This window comes from Canis lupus, chromosome 15, assembly GCF_011100685.1.
Source record: "Canis lupus familiaris isolate Mischka breed German Shepherd chromosome 15, alternate assembly UU_Cfam_GSD_1.0, whole genome shotgun sequence".
Lineage (NCBI taxonomy): Eukaryota > Metazoa > Chordata > Mammalia > Carnivora > Canidae > Canis > Canis lupus.
In genome coordinates this window covers 47814007-47828837 of record NC_049236.1, presented here as the reverse complement: position 1 = coordinate 47828837, position 14831 = coordinate 47814007, and the positions used below count along the sequence as shown (strand labels likewise).

Genomic DNA, 14831 nt, shown 5'->3' with positions numbered 1-14831 from the left:
ATTATTTCTAATATTTTGTGTTTCCATTTATCATACTTTTTAAAAATTATTTATTTATTTGAGATAGAGAGAGAGAGAGAGTGAGAGAGAGGCAGGCAGAGAGGCAGAGATACTGGCAGAGGGAGAAGCAGGCTCCATGTAGGGAGCCCAACGTGGGACTCTATCCTGGGTCTCCAGGATCACGCCCTGGGCTGCAGGCAGCGCTAAACCGCTGTGCCACTGGGGCTGCCCTTATCATACTTTTCCTTTCCTGATTTTTCTCCTGTCTGCCTTCTGTTAGATTGATCAATTTGTTTTATTACTAGTTTATTAATATATTAGCATATATACTCCAATACATTTTTATATGTCTAGAGTTTTCATTACTTCTATTCTCCTGAATGAGAAATTTAACTCTTCATTGTGCAGAATTTAGTTTTAGAATTCTAGATTTGTAGATATTTTGACCAAAAAACCAGTAATTTTCATGGTATATATTTTGTCAACATCTGTAATATTTTTCTTTCTGGATTAACATTTATTCTGGTTAAATTGTACCCATTAGTAGTTTCTCCAATGGAATCCTATGGGTGATAAATTCTCTATGTGCTGAATATCTGAAAATGTCTTCAACTTCTCTCTCCTTTGAGTGGTACTTCAGCTGGGTCTAGAATGTGAAATTGGTATTTATTTTCCTTCAGTACTTGGAAGATTTTATTCTATAATATTCTACCTTTTATTTATTTTTATGAGATCATTGCTGTAGATCTGTCATTCCTTTGTAGATAATATTTTTATTTTTCTCAAAGGCTCATCAGATTCTTTATTTGTTCTCAGTATTCAATACTTTCATTGAGATATGGTCTTAGAGTAATTATTTTCATTTATCTGGCTTGGCTTTATGTGTACATTTTTCATATTTCTTCAAAGGTGGAAAAAATCTTGGCCACATTGAACAGACATTGCCTCTCTGTCATCCCCTCTATTCTCTCCTTTGGGAAACTTATGAGACCTCAATTTATTAGTGTCTCATGTACCCTTTGTGTCTCTTACTTTCTCTGTTGTGCTTTTACTTTTCTTATCTCCCAAAGCTGTATTCTGAAAGAATTCCTCAGGTCTATATTCCAATTTAGTAATTATAACTGCCCCTCCATTCTAGGGTATTATTTTATCCATGGAATTAAAAAAAATTAATAGGGATGCCTGGGTGGCTCAGTGCTTGAGCATCTGCCTTCAGCCTAGGGAGTGATCCCGGAGTCCTGGGATCTAGTCCCATATCAGGCTCCCTGCATGGAGCCTGCTTCTCTTTCTGCCTGTGTCTCTGTCTGTCTCTCTCTGTGTCTTGTGAATAAATAAGTAAAATATTTTAAAAAATTAATAAACATATTTCAATTGCAAATTTATGCAACAGGTTCTTTTATATATCTGTTTATTCTCCCCCCGCAACTTATTACTGATTCACACCAGCCTAATTTGTTTCATAAAGTATTTTTAAAAATATGTTTGCTATATTTTCCTATTGTCTCACTAACAAGTAATTTTTAAAAAATGTTTCTGCTAGTTAATCCATCTCCTTATTACTGAGTTTGTTGATTGTTACATAGTATCAGCTCTCTATACATTCCTGTGTGTTGTGTTATGCAGACTCTTCTTAGTAGGAGTTGTTTCTGTTTATTGTTCCTTTTTCTTTTTCTCCCTCTTTCTTAGTCATTGGTTATTTTCTGATTGCCTACCGTGACCTCCATTTCATCAGGTACAGAATTTGGACTAACAGTGACAGCAAAATATAAATGATCTTGGAGCAGTCACAGATCCAATTGTTTACCGATTCTTAGTTAGCTCCAGTCTGGGTTGTTGGATTGGTGTGTGTGCCTTCCCCCAACACAAGACTCTTGAAGCTCTTCAGTCTCCTAGTACAGGCTTGTCCACCCTACTCTAGCTCCTGCTACCCCTCCAAAGTCAAATTTTAGTGACCTCTTCATCCTTCAGGGCTTAGAGCCCAGCAGGCTTATAACCTCAGCCCTTGATTTCTCTGAGTAGCTATTCAACAGCTGGTACAGGAAGATGTTAATCTGTTTTTCACATATTCTATCATTCCTGTGTGCTTTGATTAGATGGGGTAGTTTATAGTATGGACTTGCAGTGCTATCTGGTCTAGACTCCAACACACAAATAAATGCTTAAAATTTATTTCTAGAATTTTCTCTTTAAAATATTTGTATGTAAGAAGAGTTAGTTTGAAAAATAACAACAGAAATCTTTTATCTTGCTCTATATCAGAGAGCTGTGAGAAAAGAACAACCACCAAATAAAAACTAAACAAAGCAAAAACAAAATCCAAAAAACAAAACCTGACACATCAGAATTTAAGCTATTAGAATTTTTTGATAAAGTTTCTGTGTTGGAGCATTCCAGGGATTCCTCCTCCCAAAGAGAGTCAGAAACTCTGAGCAAAAAGGAATATTGGAAAAGTAAAATAATAATAATGTCGAATGCTTACTATGCATTGGGTCCTTGCAGAAAGGTGGTCTTAGTTCTCAAAATTATCTTATTAATATATTATTATCTTCATGACATGGTGAAGAAATTAATTGAGGCTTAGACCATACAATTAGTCCAGACTGAGACAGTGGAAACATTTAGGAATATTCGAATCTCAGCCTAATCTGTGCCTAAATTTCTGTCAAATTATCTTCCCACATGGAAAATGGGATTCCCCACACATTAAAACATAAGAGTGAGAAAAATTTTTTTAAATCCCTTAGGCTAAAGTATCTTTTCTCCTTCACTGTAGTTAATCCTCTCACATTCTCCAGTAATAACCTTTTCTATCCCAAACCTTTTCTTCCAATTTCTCATATTATTGAGAACACATGCATTAACCTGAAGGAAAGAAAATTGGTTCCCTGGCAAATTTGAAGTTTCAAGAAAACCAAACAAAAAGAAAATCCAAAGGGAGTGGTGAGACCAAAAGTTTCAATTTCCTTTGATCACACTTCTGACTCTTTTTAGGCCCTTTAGCATATGGACTTAGGTTTATTTGGGGGATTGTTGAAATCCCTAAAAGATGGGTGCCATCAGGGTAGAGTTATCCACAGGGACAAAGCTGAGAGAAAAACAAATGTCTTACTTCCTAGGAACTGAAAATGTCAACAGGATAAGCTTAAAAATCAATCTGCTAGTTCACAGAAAGGATCAGAAAAAGTGTAAAGTGATCACAGATGCTCAATTTTTGGAGCAGACATGGTGTGGTATAAAAGAAGTACTTCTACTAACCATCAAAATTCAGTTTTTCCCTAAATAAAGGAAGCAATTTTTTTGGGGGGGGGGGCAAGGCTATCCCCTTCATCCTTCAAGGAAAAACAGAAGCATTCACTTGTCTGGCACAAAGGTAAAAAGAATACATACCAGTAGTAACAATAATGAATATATATGGAGTGTTTGCCCCATGTCAGACAGCATTCTTAGATGTTTATATGACACTATCTCATTTAAACCTCACAGTAATCTATGCCAGGTAAATATTATTATTCTCATTTTGTGGATAAATAGCTAATGTCTAGGGAAGCTAGTAAATAGAGTCTGAACTTCAAATCCTGTTGTTAACATCTGGGCTTTTTGAGTTATCTTGGCTGACCTAGATTAAAGTTTCTCGCCTCGGGATGCCGGGTGGCTCAGCGGTTGAGTGTCTGCCTTCGGCTCAGGGCATGATCCTGCGGTCCCGGGATCGAGTCCCACATCGGGCTCCCTGTGTGGAGCCTGCTTCTCCCTCTGCCTCTCTCTTTTTCTCTGTGTCTCTCATGAACAAATAAATAAAATATTAAAAAACAAAAAGTTTCTCGCCTCAATACTTTCCATGTTTTGGGCTAGATAATTCTTTATAATGGAGGGTTGTTCTGTGTATAGGATGTTTAGCATCATCTCTGTCTTCTACCTAATAGGTGTCAGTAGTTGTGGTTGTAATAAACAAAAATGTCTCCAAATATTGTTCAAGATCCTTTGGGGAGCTAAATTACCCCTTGCTGAGAACTGCTGCTCTGTATCAATCCATTAGAAGAAAAGCAGAAGTAGATAAAGATTAAACCTATCCAGAATTATTGGCAGATTTGAGGCTTACATATATTATACATTCTGCTTGGCTTAGAGTGTAAAGTGCTTCAATCATATCTAACAAGAATCCACAGGCACTTGTTAAAGGCACTCAAAAGAAAGCAACTTTGCAACGAGAATATTTGGTAGGTTGCTTGTAGAGGTCACAGTTATAAAGAGCCAGGGCTCTTTACTCGGTATGTTGAGAGAAATAATATGATATAGTAGTAAAAGAACAGGCTTTGGAGTTTGATGAATGGGGTTTGAATGTAAGTAGACCTTTTTTTTATAGTCCTATTTGAATGGTCTTGGGAAAAATTACTTATGCCTGCCAAGATTCCATTTCTTCATCTATAAAAGTGGAAATTTTTACTCTTTCCACAAGGTTTTTGGAGTCTTACATGTAAACATGAGTGTATATGATGTAGAGTACAGTACAGTATAATAATTGTCATAAGTGACACTAAATAATATGTAAAGATTGTTATATCTATGGTAAAAGAAAATCAAGAACATGACTCTGAATGTCATGATTCCAACAATGTATACTGATATTCTCATTAGATAGTATGTAACACAACCCAACTAACAAAATCCAAACCAGAGCTGCTATTGCGTATAAGGAAAATTCGCCAAGTTCTTCTATGTGAGAAATGATTCTGTAAGCAAAGTTCACAAGGAACAATTTGTGAGTTTGAGAACAAAAAGCAATAATGTGGTGTCACCAGGAATTTGGAAAACAGGCATCAAGGTTAGCTTTTGAGAGTTAAAGTGTAAGATCACAGACCATGGTTGGGCAAAATCATTTTATAGACCAAATGACTGTCAGGCCAGCAAGACAAAACTATAACCTGACTAAATGTATCAGCCAGTCTAGAGAACATTGTGCCATGCATTCAGGAAGTGGGGCAGAAATTTGGGGGCCCCAAGAAGCACAGAAGAAGGAAAATAATTTTGGTAGTGCCACGCAAGTCTGTCCTGGGGTAGAAGACTTGGCACCAGCAAACACCAGGAATTTTGGATATGTTAGCAAGACTATCTCTAAAAAGGGTTTTATAAGTCTATCTTAGCAGAATAACATCAACGTTTTCATTAATTCAACACATTTTTATTTTCTAATATGTGTGAGACACTCTTCAATAGGCAAGAAAACATAACATTGAAAAATAAAGATAAGTAAGATAAGTCTCTGCTTTCAGAATTTACATTCTAGTGGGGAAGACAAATGTTTTGAAAAAATGAGCAAATAAATATATCATGTGGTGAAATGTGCTAAGGAAAAAGCAAATGAATAGATACAGGAGTACTATTTTTTTAAAGATTTTATTTATTTATCCATGAGAGACAGAGAGAGAGAGAGAGAGAGAGAGAGGCAGAGACACAGACAGAGGGAGAAGCAGGCTCCATGCAGGGATCCCGATGTGGGACTCGATCCCGGGTCTCCAGGGATCAGGCCCTGGGCTGAAGGCAGCGCTAAACCACTGAGCCACCTGGGCTGCCCAAGAGTACTATTTTTGATGAGTTGTCAGCAATAGCCTATTTGGTGGCATCTGAGTGAATACTTAAAGGATGGAAAAAAGTAAAACCATGCAAACATCTGAAAGAAAGCATATAGGCAGAGGAGACAGCACATGCAAAGGTCCTGAGGCATGATCTGTCTTGGAAAGGTGGAGGAAGAGCAAGGAGACAAGAATGGATGAAATGTACTGAGGAAAGACAGGAGTGAAAGGCATGAGTCAAACAGATAATCACCAGGCACATTATGCAGAACCTTACAGGCCATAATTATGTTATTGAATTTCAATTTGAACAAATATGATTCCATTAAGAAGCTTTTGAACACAGGAATGCCAGAATATACACTTTAAAATGATCTCTGTCGTAATTGAAGAACAGATAGTGGAAAGCAGGTAAAAGTGGAAGCACAGAGAATATTCAGGAGCCTACTGCAATAATCTAGGTGGCAAATAATGACTACCTGGATTTGTATGAGAGCAATTAAAGTGATGCTAAGCAGACAGGTAGTAGATGTTCTCTGAAGCCGGAGGCTAAATAGGGTTTGCTGATAGGTAGATGTGGGATGTGAAGAAAACAAAGGAGTCAAGAAGAACTCCAAGAATTTTAGTTTGAGCTTTGGTTAGGAGAATTGTACTTGCTTGAGATAGGATAAACTCAAGGGGAGTGGTGCACAGGTTTGGAGAGTAGTTTAAATTCGATGCCTATTAGATATTAGAGAATGAAGTAGGATATTGGAAATGCAAATCTAGAGTTCAGGAGGCAGGGTTGGGCTAGCAATATAAATTTAAGGTCTTCAGTGTAAAGATGATGGTTAAACTATTGGATTAGATGAGACTACCCAGAATGAGTACACAGAAGAGAAACCAGAGCTGTGGACTAACCCTAAATTACCACAGTGTGGCTAGGCCAAGACAATAGAAAAAAAAAAAAATCTTACCAAAAGCGACTCAAATGATGGAACGATTTCAACAGCCAAACAAATTATGAAAATGGTGGATTGGATAAACCCACTGAATGAACTCATTAAATACAGTATGAATTATGATTCCATACTGATATAAAAATGATTAACTAAAGAGATGGGGGGAAATAGGAAGCTTTGCCTGAAAGCAAATTGCATGCCAACTCATAAATGTAGTTGAAGCTAGAAAGTCACCATTTTGCAACCATGATAGTAATAATTGATTAAGGCAAGAATCAGCAACAAATGCTAAGACTAGAAGTTGAAAGTTAATGAGAAGCAGATTATATTCAGAGTTTCAAAGTATCTCCTTATTAATTACTTATTAATGGTAAAGAGAAAAGTAGTAACTCTATAGGGAGAAACTTGGAGGATATCACTCTAGCCAAATAATCAGAGAGAATATTCTCACTAATGGAACAAGCCAATGCTGTGTATCTCCTCATGAGATGTGCTGAAGATGACACAGTCCATTTACATAACAATCCTACCAAACATGCAAACCTAAATGTAATCATGAGGAAAACTCATTCTGTAATGTAATTGATATTCTTCAAAAAGTCAATGTCATGAAAGGCAAATATGTCTAAGGAAGAGTTCCCGATTAAAGAAGGTATAACAGATAAGTACAGTCATGGTCCTGGATTGCATCCCAGACCAGAAAAAAAAATTACTATAAAGAATATTATTGGGAAAACTGGTGAATTTGATTAATTCTAATGTAGAATACTGAATAGTATTGTATCAATATTACAATTCCTGATTTTAAATATTATACTATAATTATGTTAAAATATATCTTGGTTCTGAGGTCTTACACAGAGAAGTAAAGAAGTTAAGAGACTTGTGGTCTCTCATCTATACTCAAATGGTTCAGAGGAAAAAAATAAATGGGAGAGAATATGATAAAGTGTGGCAGTATGTTGGCAATTGGTGAATCTGGGTGACAGGTGTACAGAAGTTCTTTATATTATTCCACAACTTTTCTGAAAATATAAAATTATTTCAAAATAGAAGTTTAAAAAGTCCTTGAGAATCAGCATGGTGTTGGAAAACCAAGGGAGTATGGTGCCAGGAGTGTTATGGCTGGGAAAACAGTGCAGGAATGCTTGAAGAGGAGGATGTCGTCATTATGTTTTACATAGTTTTTATACCCTTGAAAGATCAAGTTAGAGTAGACTAGAATTGACTGTTGGATTTGGCAACATGGAGGCCTAACTGGAGTGGGTTCAAGAAAGAATGAGAGGATGAGGAGAGAGCAAGCTGTGACAATTCTAGAAACTCCTCTAAAGGCTCTGATGGGAGCAGAGAGCAGAGCCATTGGGGCAATAGGTCAATGGAAATATGCAGTCAAGGAAACCTATTGCTAAAGATTGGATTCATATGGTATATTTCCACTAGTCTAACTACTGTTGGTCTGATTTCTGCTTTCTAAGAAAACTTCTAATATGCATTTGGCTTGCATGTAGGTCTACATGTAGGATTTTGAATATTTTAGCTTCATTGAAGAGATTATTCATTGTAAATTAATAAATTGGCATCTCAATTTTATACATGAACTGCTTCATATGAGTCTGTCCTCGAAAGATGGATAAAATCATGTTTCTGTCATATACAGTGATTTGGAGACAAGGAGGGAGATACATCTAATTTTGTAGAGTTCTTCCAGAACTGAATTGAAACTTTCAAAGATACAGTAAGTCAGCTACACAAATTATGGACTATTAGAGTCATCTCAACTTGTTCTGCAATGTTGTAAAGACAACTTTCAAAGAAAATAGCCCTACCAGCTACCACAATTATATCTCAGCAATTGTGACTCTCAAACATTTTATGCATAACAAGTACATGTCTGAGGATGAAAGTTAGATGGTCATCCCTTGCACCATTCAGAAATCAGGCATAATGAATGTCTCCCCAGAAAGCCTCTGTGGGACAGTCTGCCTCCCATTTCCTTTGGCAGCGCCAGTTTTACCTTAAGGCTAAAGCTACTTTTCCACTATAGCCCCATGGTACTTGCAACATTTTGCAAAACCTCATTTAAAACTTTTTGGTCAGTAAAAATTTCAACAGAATTCAGCAGAATTTTGTTTTGTTTTATTCAACCAAGAGAAACGTTTATCACCACCATGATAGGTTTATTGTGTGTAATTTTAATGTTCTTGTCCCACTGAATTATTGATTTTAGGATGAAAACCATAAGTCATCTAAAAGAAAAATGTAAGTAAACTTAATGGAATAATTTACTTAATTGCTACTGTTCATTGAGAACTTACCAGGTGCAGAGATGTACTGGAAATGATATCATTGTTCCTCACAACATTCTTATGGGTTAGGCTGTTATTATAATAACATTACAAGAAATGAGGCAACTGTAGCTTAACTTAAAGTACCCAAAGTAGGGTTTGAATTCATGGGCTGGCTCCAAAGCCTCTGCTTTTTCCACTGTGCTCATTGCTTCCTGGCCATAATAGTTTGCCTATCCGTAGCCTTATCTAATCTGATTTACATTCTTACTCTTGCTTCTTATGAATGTCCATTGAGATTTTCATATTCAGGAAGAGATAATTCTAAGATTCTAATACTTAAATTTTCAAAAGTTCTTTAAACCTGAATCTGAAGAAATTTGAGAACAAAATAATTGAAAGTGTTCAGTCAGAGGAATCTATTAAAAAGGAAATCAAAAGTAAGACAAAATAGCCACGCTGAGTGATATTCTCCACTGACCATTTGCCTTCTCAGCAATATTGAATTAATAGGGCTATGCTGTAGGTGCAGATTGTTGGACAGTATTTGCAGCATCTACCCGATTTTCAGGAAACAGTCTATAATTAGAAAGTATTAGCATTCTGTACACCATGGCCAGGACATCAAATCCTAACGTACATTTTCAATAAGGAAAATAAAAGCTAGAAATATAGTTACTAAAAATGGATGGTGGCCTAAAATAATATTCATTTTCCTCCTTGTTAATAGTATCTAAGCTTCGTAGTCACAGTATATTAACTCAGGCATTTTCAGCTTTTCTTCTGGGACTAACAGAGGCTCAACAGATTCTCTGCTTTAATTAGCAAATTTTTATATTTATAAAAAAAGAGATATTTTAACTTTTTGATCTTACAATGAACTCTTACTGGGAGGAAACAAAGCCATTTGCAGACTTCTCTAAGCAATGTTTTTTACTCAACAGATATTTTCTAATGTAGGGTTACCAGAAAGCATCACGGTGATTAAATAAAATAATATATTTATAACTGGACTAAAGAAAATTCAACTAGAATAAAATGAAATTGTATATTTCTGTTGGCATTTGGTCAAATTTGTTTCTACTTGAATTTAAGTGATAAACGGAGGTCAAATCTTATAAATGAGGTTTTTATACAAGAACACAATATAGATTAAATTAAAACAATAGCGCTATTTCTATATGACTTTTAAGGTACAAACAAGATAGACTAAGGCAGAGTTTTTTTGGAAGATTCTGAAAACTATTATGATTCTGTTCAGTGTTTTATTTACTTATTTATTTAAATTTTTTTCTATCTTATTTTAATTAAGTTGAACCATGTGCAATTGCCATTTTTATAGGCCAAAACTGACAAATATCAGCAATCTCAAAATAATATTTTTCAAAATAATACATATACATTTTTTTTTTACATAGAACTACAGACTTATTAGTCCTTGGGACTACTCCCACTGCATCCCTGATTCCAGCTTCGCAGAGGCAACCACTTTCAAATAGTTTACTGTTTCTTCTGATTGCTTTTTTAAAAAATTAATTACAGTGTAGTTAAACTACAATATTATATTAGTTTCAGATGTACAACATAGTGACTCTACATATATTCATATTTTCATATATTACTTAGTGCTCATCAAGGCAAGTGTACTCTTTTTTCAGTTTTAAGTTTTTATTTAAATTCCAGTTAGTTAACATATAGTGTAATATTAGTTTCAGGAGTAGAATTTAGTGGTTCGTTACTTATGTATAACAACCAGCGCTCCTCACAAGTGCCCTACGTAATCCCTATCACCCATTAAGCCCATCCCACACCCACTTCCCATCTGTTAATGCTCAGTTTGTCCTAGTCCATAGTTAAGAGTTTATTTCTTGGCTTGGCTTTCTCTCTCTCTCTCTCTCTTTCTCTTTTTTCCTCCTCTGCTCATTTGTTTTATTTTTTATATTATATATATATGAGTGAAATCATATGCTATTTGTTTTTCTTTGGCTTATTTCACTTAGCATAATATGCTCTAGGTCCACTCATATTGTTGCCAATGGTAACATATAGAATATATAATATTTTATTGTGTGTGTATATATACATTGTGTATATATATATACATTATACATATATATACATATATACACATACACACATATATATATATATATATATTCTTTATCCATTCTTCAGTCAATGGATGGACATGGGCTGCTGCCATAATTTGCTTATTGCAAATAATGCTGCTATAAACATAGATGTGTATTATATCCCTTTGGATCAGTGTTTTTGTATTCTTTCAGTAAGTATCCAGTACATACTTGGTTACTAGCTTATAGGTAGTTCTACTTTTAATTTTTTGAGGAGCTTCCATACTGTTTTCTACAGTGGCTATACCAGGTTACATTCCCACCAACAGTGAAAGAGGGCTCCAATTCTCCACATCCTCACCAACACTTGTTTCTTGAGGTTTTTTTTTTTTATTTTACCCATTCTGACAGGGAATAAAAAATGATAAATATAAATATCAGTTAGTCTGGGAACTAACTGCAGTGGGACGTAATGTAGCTTATTCTGTGAATCCCTAATAGAAGTCCTTTTATTGGAAACGGTGACAAGGCTTCCCATTGGAGAATCAGTGACAAAACTGAGTGGCCTTAGATCTAAGCCCAATGCTTTACACCTCATTAATGAGTCTGTTAGAATCTGATGACTGACCACTCTGTGCAACTACTAGAGCCTCTCGTCTGAGGGATGCGGTAGCCTCCTACCTTGTCTTGCTGCCTCTGCCCTCATCACCCTAAAGCCCATGCTCCACATAGCTCCCACAGTGATCCCCTTAAAATGTGAGTCACACCATATCACTGTTCTGCTCAATGTCCTCTAATGGCTGCATCTTCCCTAGGAGTAAAGGATCGAATACTCCTTGGTCCTTCCATGATTCTGCCTCCATTCTCCAACACGTGACCTTGTCATGTACTGTTCCTTCTTTCATTCCACTCAAGGTCTGCAGATCTCCTTACTATGCAAGGGTCCTGGTGAATGGATTTCCCAACCTCTACATATACTTTCTAGATATACTGTTTTGCAGATACATGATAAGGTAGCAGCCCTGTCTTACATAATTACAGTGGAGACCACTGGCAGTCCAGTAACTTTCCTCTTCACTTACTTGGTCTATAGGCATGAGGAGCTGAAAATGATTTAGTAGAGTCTTTAATGTGTTGCCTGTGGAAATATCCTCCTTCTGAGAACCAGACTCAATCTCTGCTAGTGGGTCATGGAGAGTGATGACAGGAGCTGCTCTTATTTCCACTCTCTGTTTCCCAGCTCATATGCTCTATATTTCAAAGATGCAGTACCATGTAATGGCTACATTAAAATATAGGCTACATCTTGAAGGACAGGACCCTAACCTTCCAGGATGTTATCTGTGGGCTGGCATTTTAGCTGTACCTTTAGAAGACTATTTCAAAATGTTTGCATTTGGCTGTTTCAGGGTGATGTGGTCATCACATCATAAAATAAGGGATTCCATACTCATGTTCCCACTATCACACATTGTTCCCCACAGAATTGGTCTAAGCTAATGTTTCTCTTTGATAATAAATCAGATAATTTGTGAATCCTTAGATAGTAGGGCTGGCTAAGACAGTGAAGGTAAGAAGAAAAACTCATACTCAGAAACTTAATTTTAATAATTCTGAATCTCTACCCCTTCCGAGAAGAAAGTGGTTCAAAGTAGTCAACTTTTCACCAAGTGATTCTCTGGTTTCGTTGAGGGATATTGAAGGCTTGTGTTTGCCTTGGTCACTGAAAGGTGGGCTATTCAGCTGCTCAGTAACCAGGTTAGTCTGGTGAAGGGCAGTCCATGCTACTGGGTCTATTCATAGTGTCCAGTTCTGCCACTATGGTTACTCTGTTCATAAGTCCATTGTGCTGGGGCAGCCCAGGTGGCTTAGTGGTTTAGCACTGCCTTCAGCCCCGGGCCTGATCCTGGAGTCCCAGGATAGAGTCCCACGTCAGACTCCCTGCGTGGAGCCTGCTTCTCCCTCTCTCTCTCTCTCTCTCTCTCTCTCTCCCTCTCTCTCTCTGTCATTAATGAATAAATAAATAAAAAATCTTAGAAAAATAAGTCCATTGTACAAAAACGGAAGTGGCCCACAGCAAAGGCTGGATGACTTCTATAGGAAAAGTCATTTTGCCTACCTGATTGCTTAGTACCTTCTCTTTAGAGAAGTTTAGGAGGCATCATTGTGAAACACAAAGAACTGCAGATTCTATGTGTATTCCCCTAGGTTCATTTACAAACTTCTTCCTTAGACTTTCTTGTCTCTGATTTTCCAATCTTTTTCCTCACAGGGCTTCTGATGAATGAACCCATCAAGCCATTTGCTGCAGTTCAAGTATATTCACAACTCACACAGCTGAAGACCAAGTATACTTCTTGAAGCTCTGCCCACTGGAATACTGTTTCTTACCATTGTTATTCAGGGCCACTGCTGAGTAGGGTTCTGTGTAGTGCATTTGTGGTCCAATTTTGGTTCTCACAGCCATATTAAGCCAATCTATCTGTGAAACAAACTAGGGTTTTCTTTCCTTCCCTTCCCATCAACTAGTCATAGGGAATCCTCGACAAAGCCATGGGTATGAGTTAAGAGAAAGAGTTAAGTGCAACTGAGGTAAGTTACATGAGAGTGGGCACCTGTTCATGTAACTGATTTTTTTCTGCCCTCTGTGCTTAAATCCAACCCCAAATATGATGTTTTCATTGCATAATGGATTGTTGCTGTGCCCATCAATCTGATGGGTCTGGCTCATATGTGAAGCTCCAATTCCACAGTCACTCTACTGAGGCATAATACATGCTAAGGTCACTTTTTAAACATTGGATAGTTCTTCTATATAGGCATTATGGCTTTGATCCAGAAATCTTGGGGAGTACATTGTGACTTTGCTATCAGGGCTTGCTGGCAGATCCACATGGCATCCTTACCCACCATGGATACTCCCTCTAATAATGTGGAATCTTCTGTGTCATGTGGCCAAGGAGAAGGGTTGTATATAGTGCAGCTTGTATCTGCTGCAGAAATTTCTTTTTCTCTGGGCCCCATATAGATTATCTAGATTCTGAATCACTTGATAAATGGTTCAGGGGAACATTCCCAAGTGTTTTATGAGCTATATCCAAAATCACGTTTGCACAGCAACTACATTTGTGGCCACTATTTAGTTATGTTTGCAGCTGTTAGCTATTTGCCATGATCCATCTGTTTTTTCAAAGCACCACACTGTTGAATTCAATGGGGGATATGATAGGGACCACTACTTCTGCATTATTTAAAATCTTTGAAGGAGGCAATGATCTCTGACACTTCACTGAAGGTCTGTTTTGCTTCTCATTTATGATGTCAGCTGGGGCGTGGGCTGTTTCAGAGTCTTTTACCTGGCTGCTTTTCTACCTGCTGCTATGGTTCTTAATTTACAGATTAGGGAACCGATGTGAGGGTTCTGAAAACTGTTAATTATATCCATTCTGATTGTGCACTCAGATGCCAGGGAAATGAACCCCTGAGCAGGTTCATGGACTCCATGTTTCACCTTACCTCCCTAGACCCAGCTCTGATAAGGAGTCATGAGGATCTCTTGAATCCTCTTGTTACCAGTATTAGCTCATACCCTTTATTTAACAATCCTTGAAATATATGGGTACAATTCCTCTGGTAAATGTCTGTATGTCTTTTGTGTGTGTGTGTGTGTGTGTGTGTGTGTGTGTGTGTGTTGGGGGGTGGTAAGAATTGGAGAATAGATACTGTACATACTTATTCCAGCAGGGCAAGATAATTCCTGAAGGAGACCCTGCCTCCCCTTTAGTCAATGTTCATTGGGTCTGATTCATGTCTGGTAGCTAGTACAATTCTATTCTGTTGGCTGACACAGACTTTGCTCACCTGCTCTTGATATATCTTGGCTTTGAAAGTTAAGCAACACCCTTGTTAGAGGCCCTTTGCCTCTCAAAACACTATGGTCTACTTGTCATAACTGTAGGTATGTGT

The 14831-nt window shown here is 37.1% G+C and overlaps 1 protein-coding gene across 1 annotated transcript in view; it reads left to right on the top strand.

The window, feature by feature from the left end:
• Positions 1-14398, top strand: part of IQCM (IQ motif containing M) — a 436649-nt gene extending 422251 nt beyond the window's left edge. Inside the window, exon 14 of the mRNA XM_038558977.1 lies at positions 13138-14398. Within this exon, the coding sequence (XP_038414905.1) occupies positions 13138-13226 (89 nt within the window). The 3' untranslated portion in view covers positions 13227-14398. The remainder of the gene's footprint in view (positions 1-13137) is intronic.
• The last annotated feature ends 433 nt before the right edge of the window (positions 14399-14831 follow it).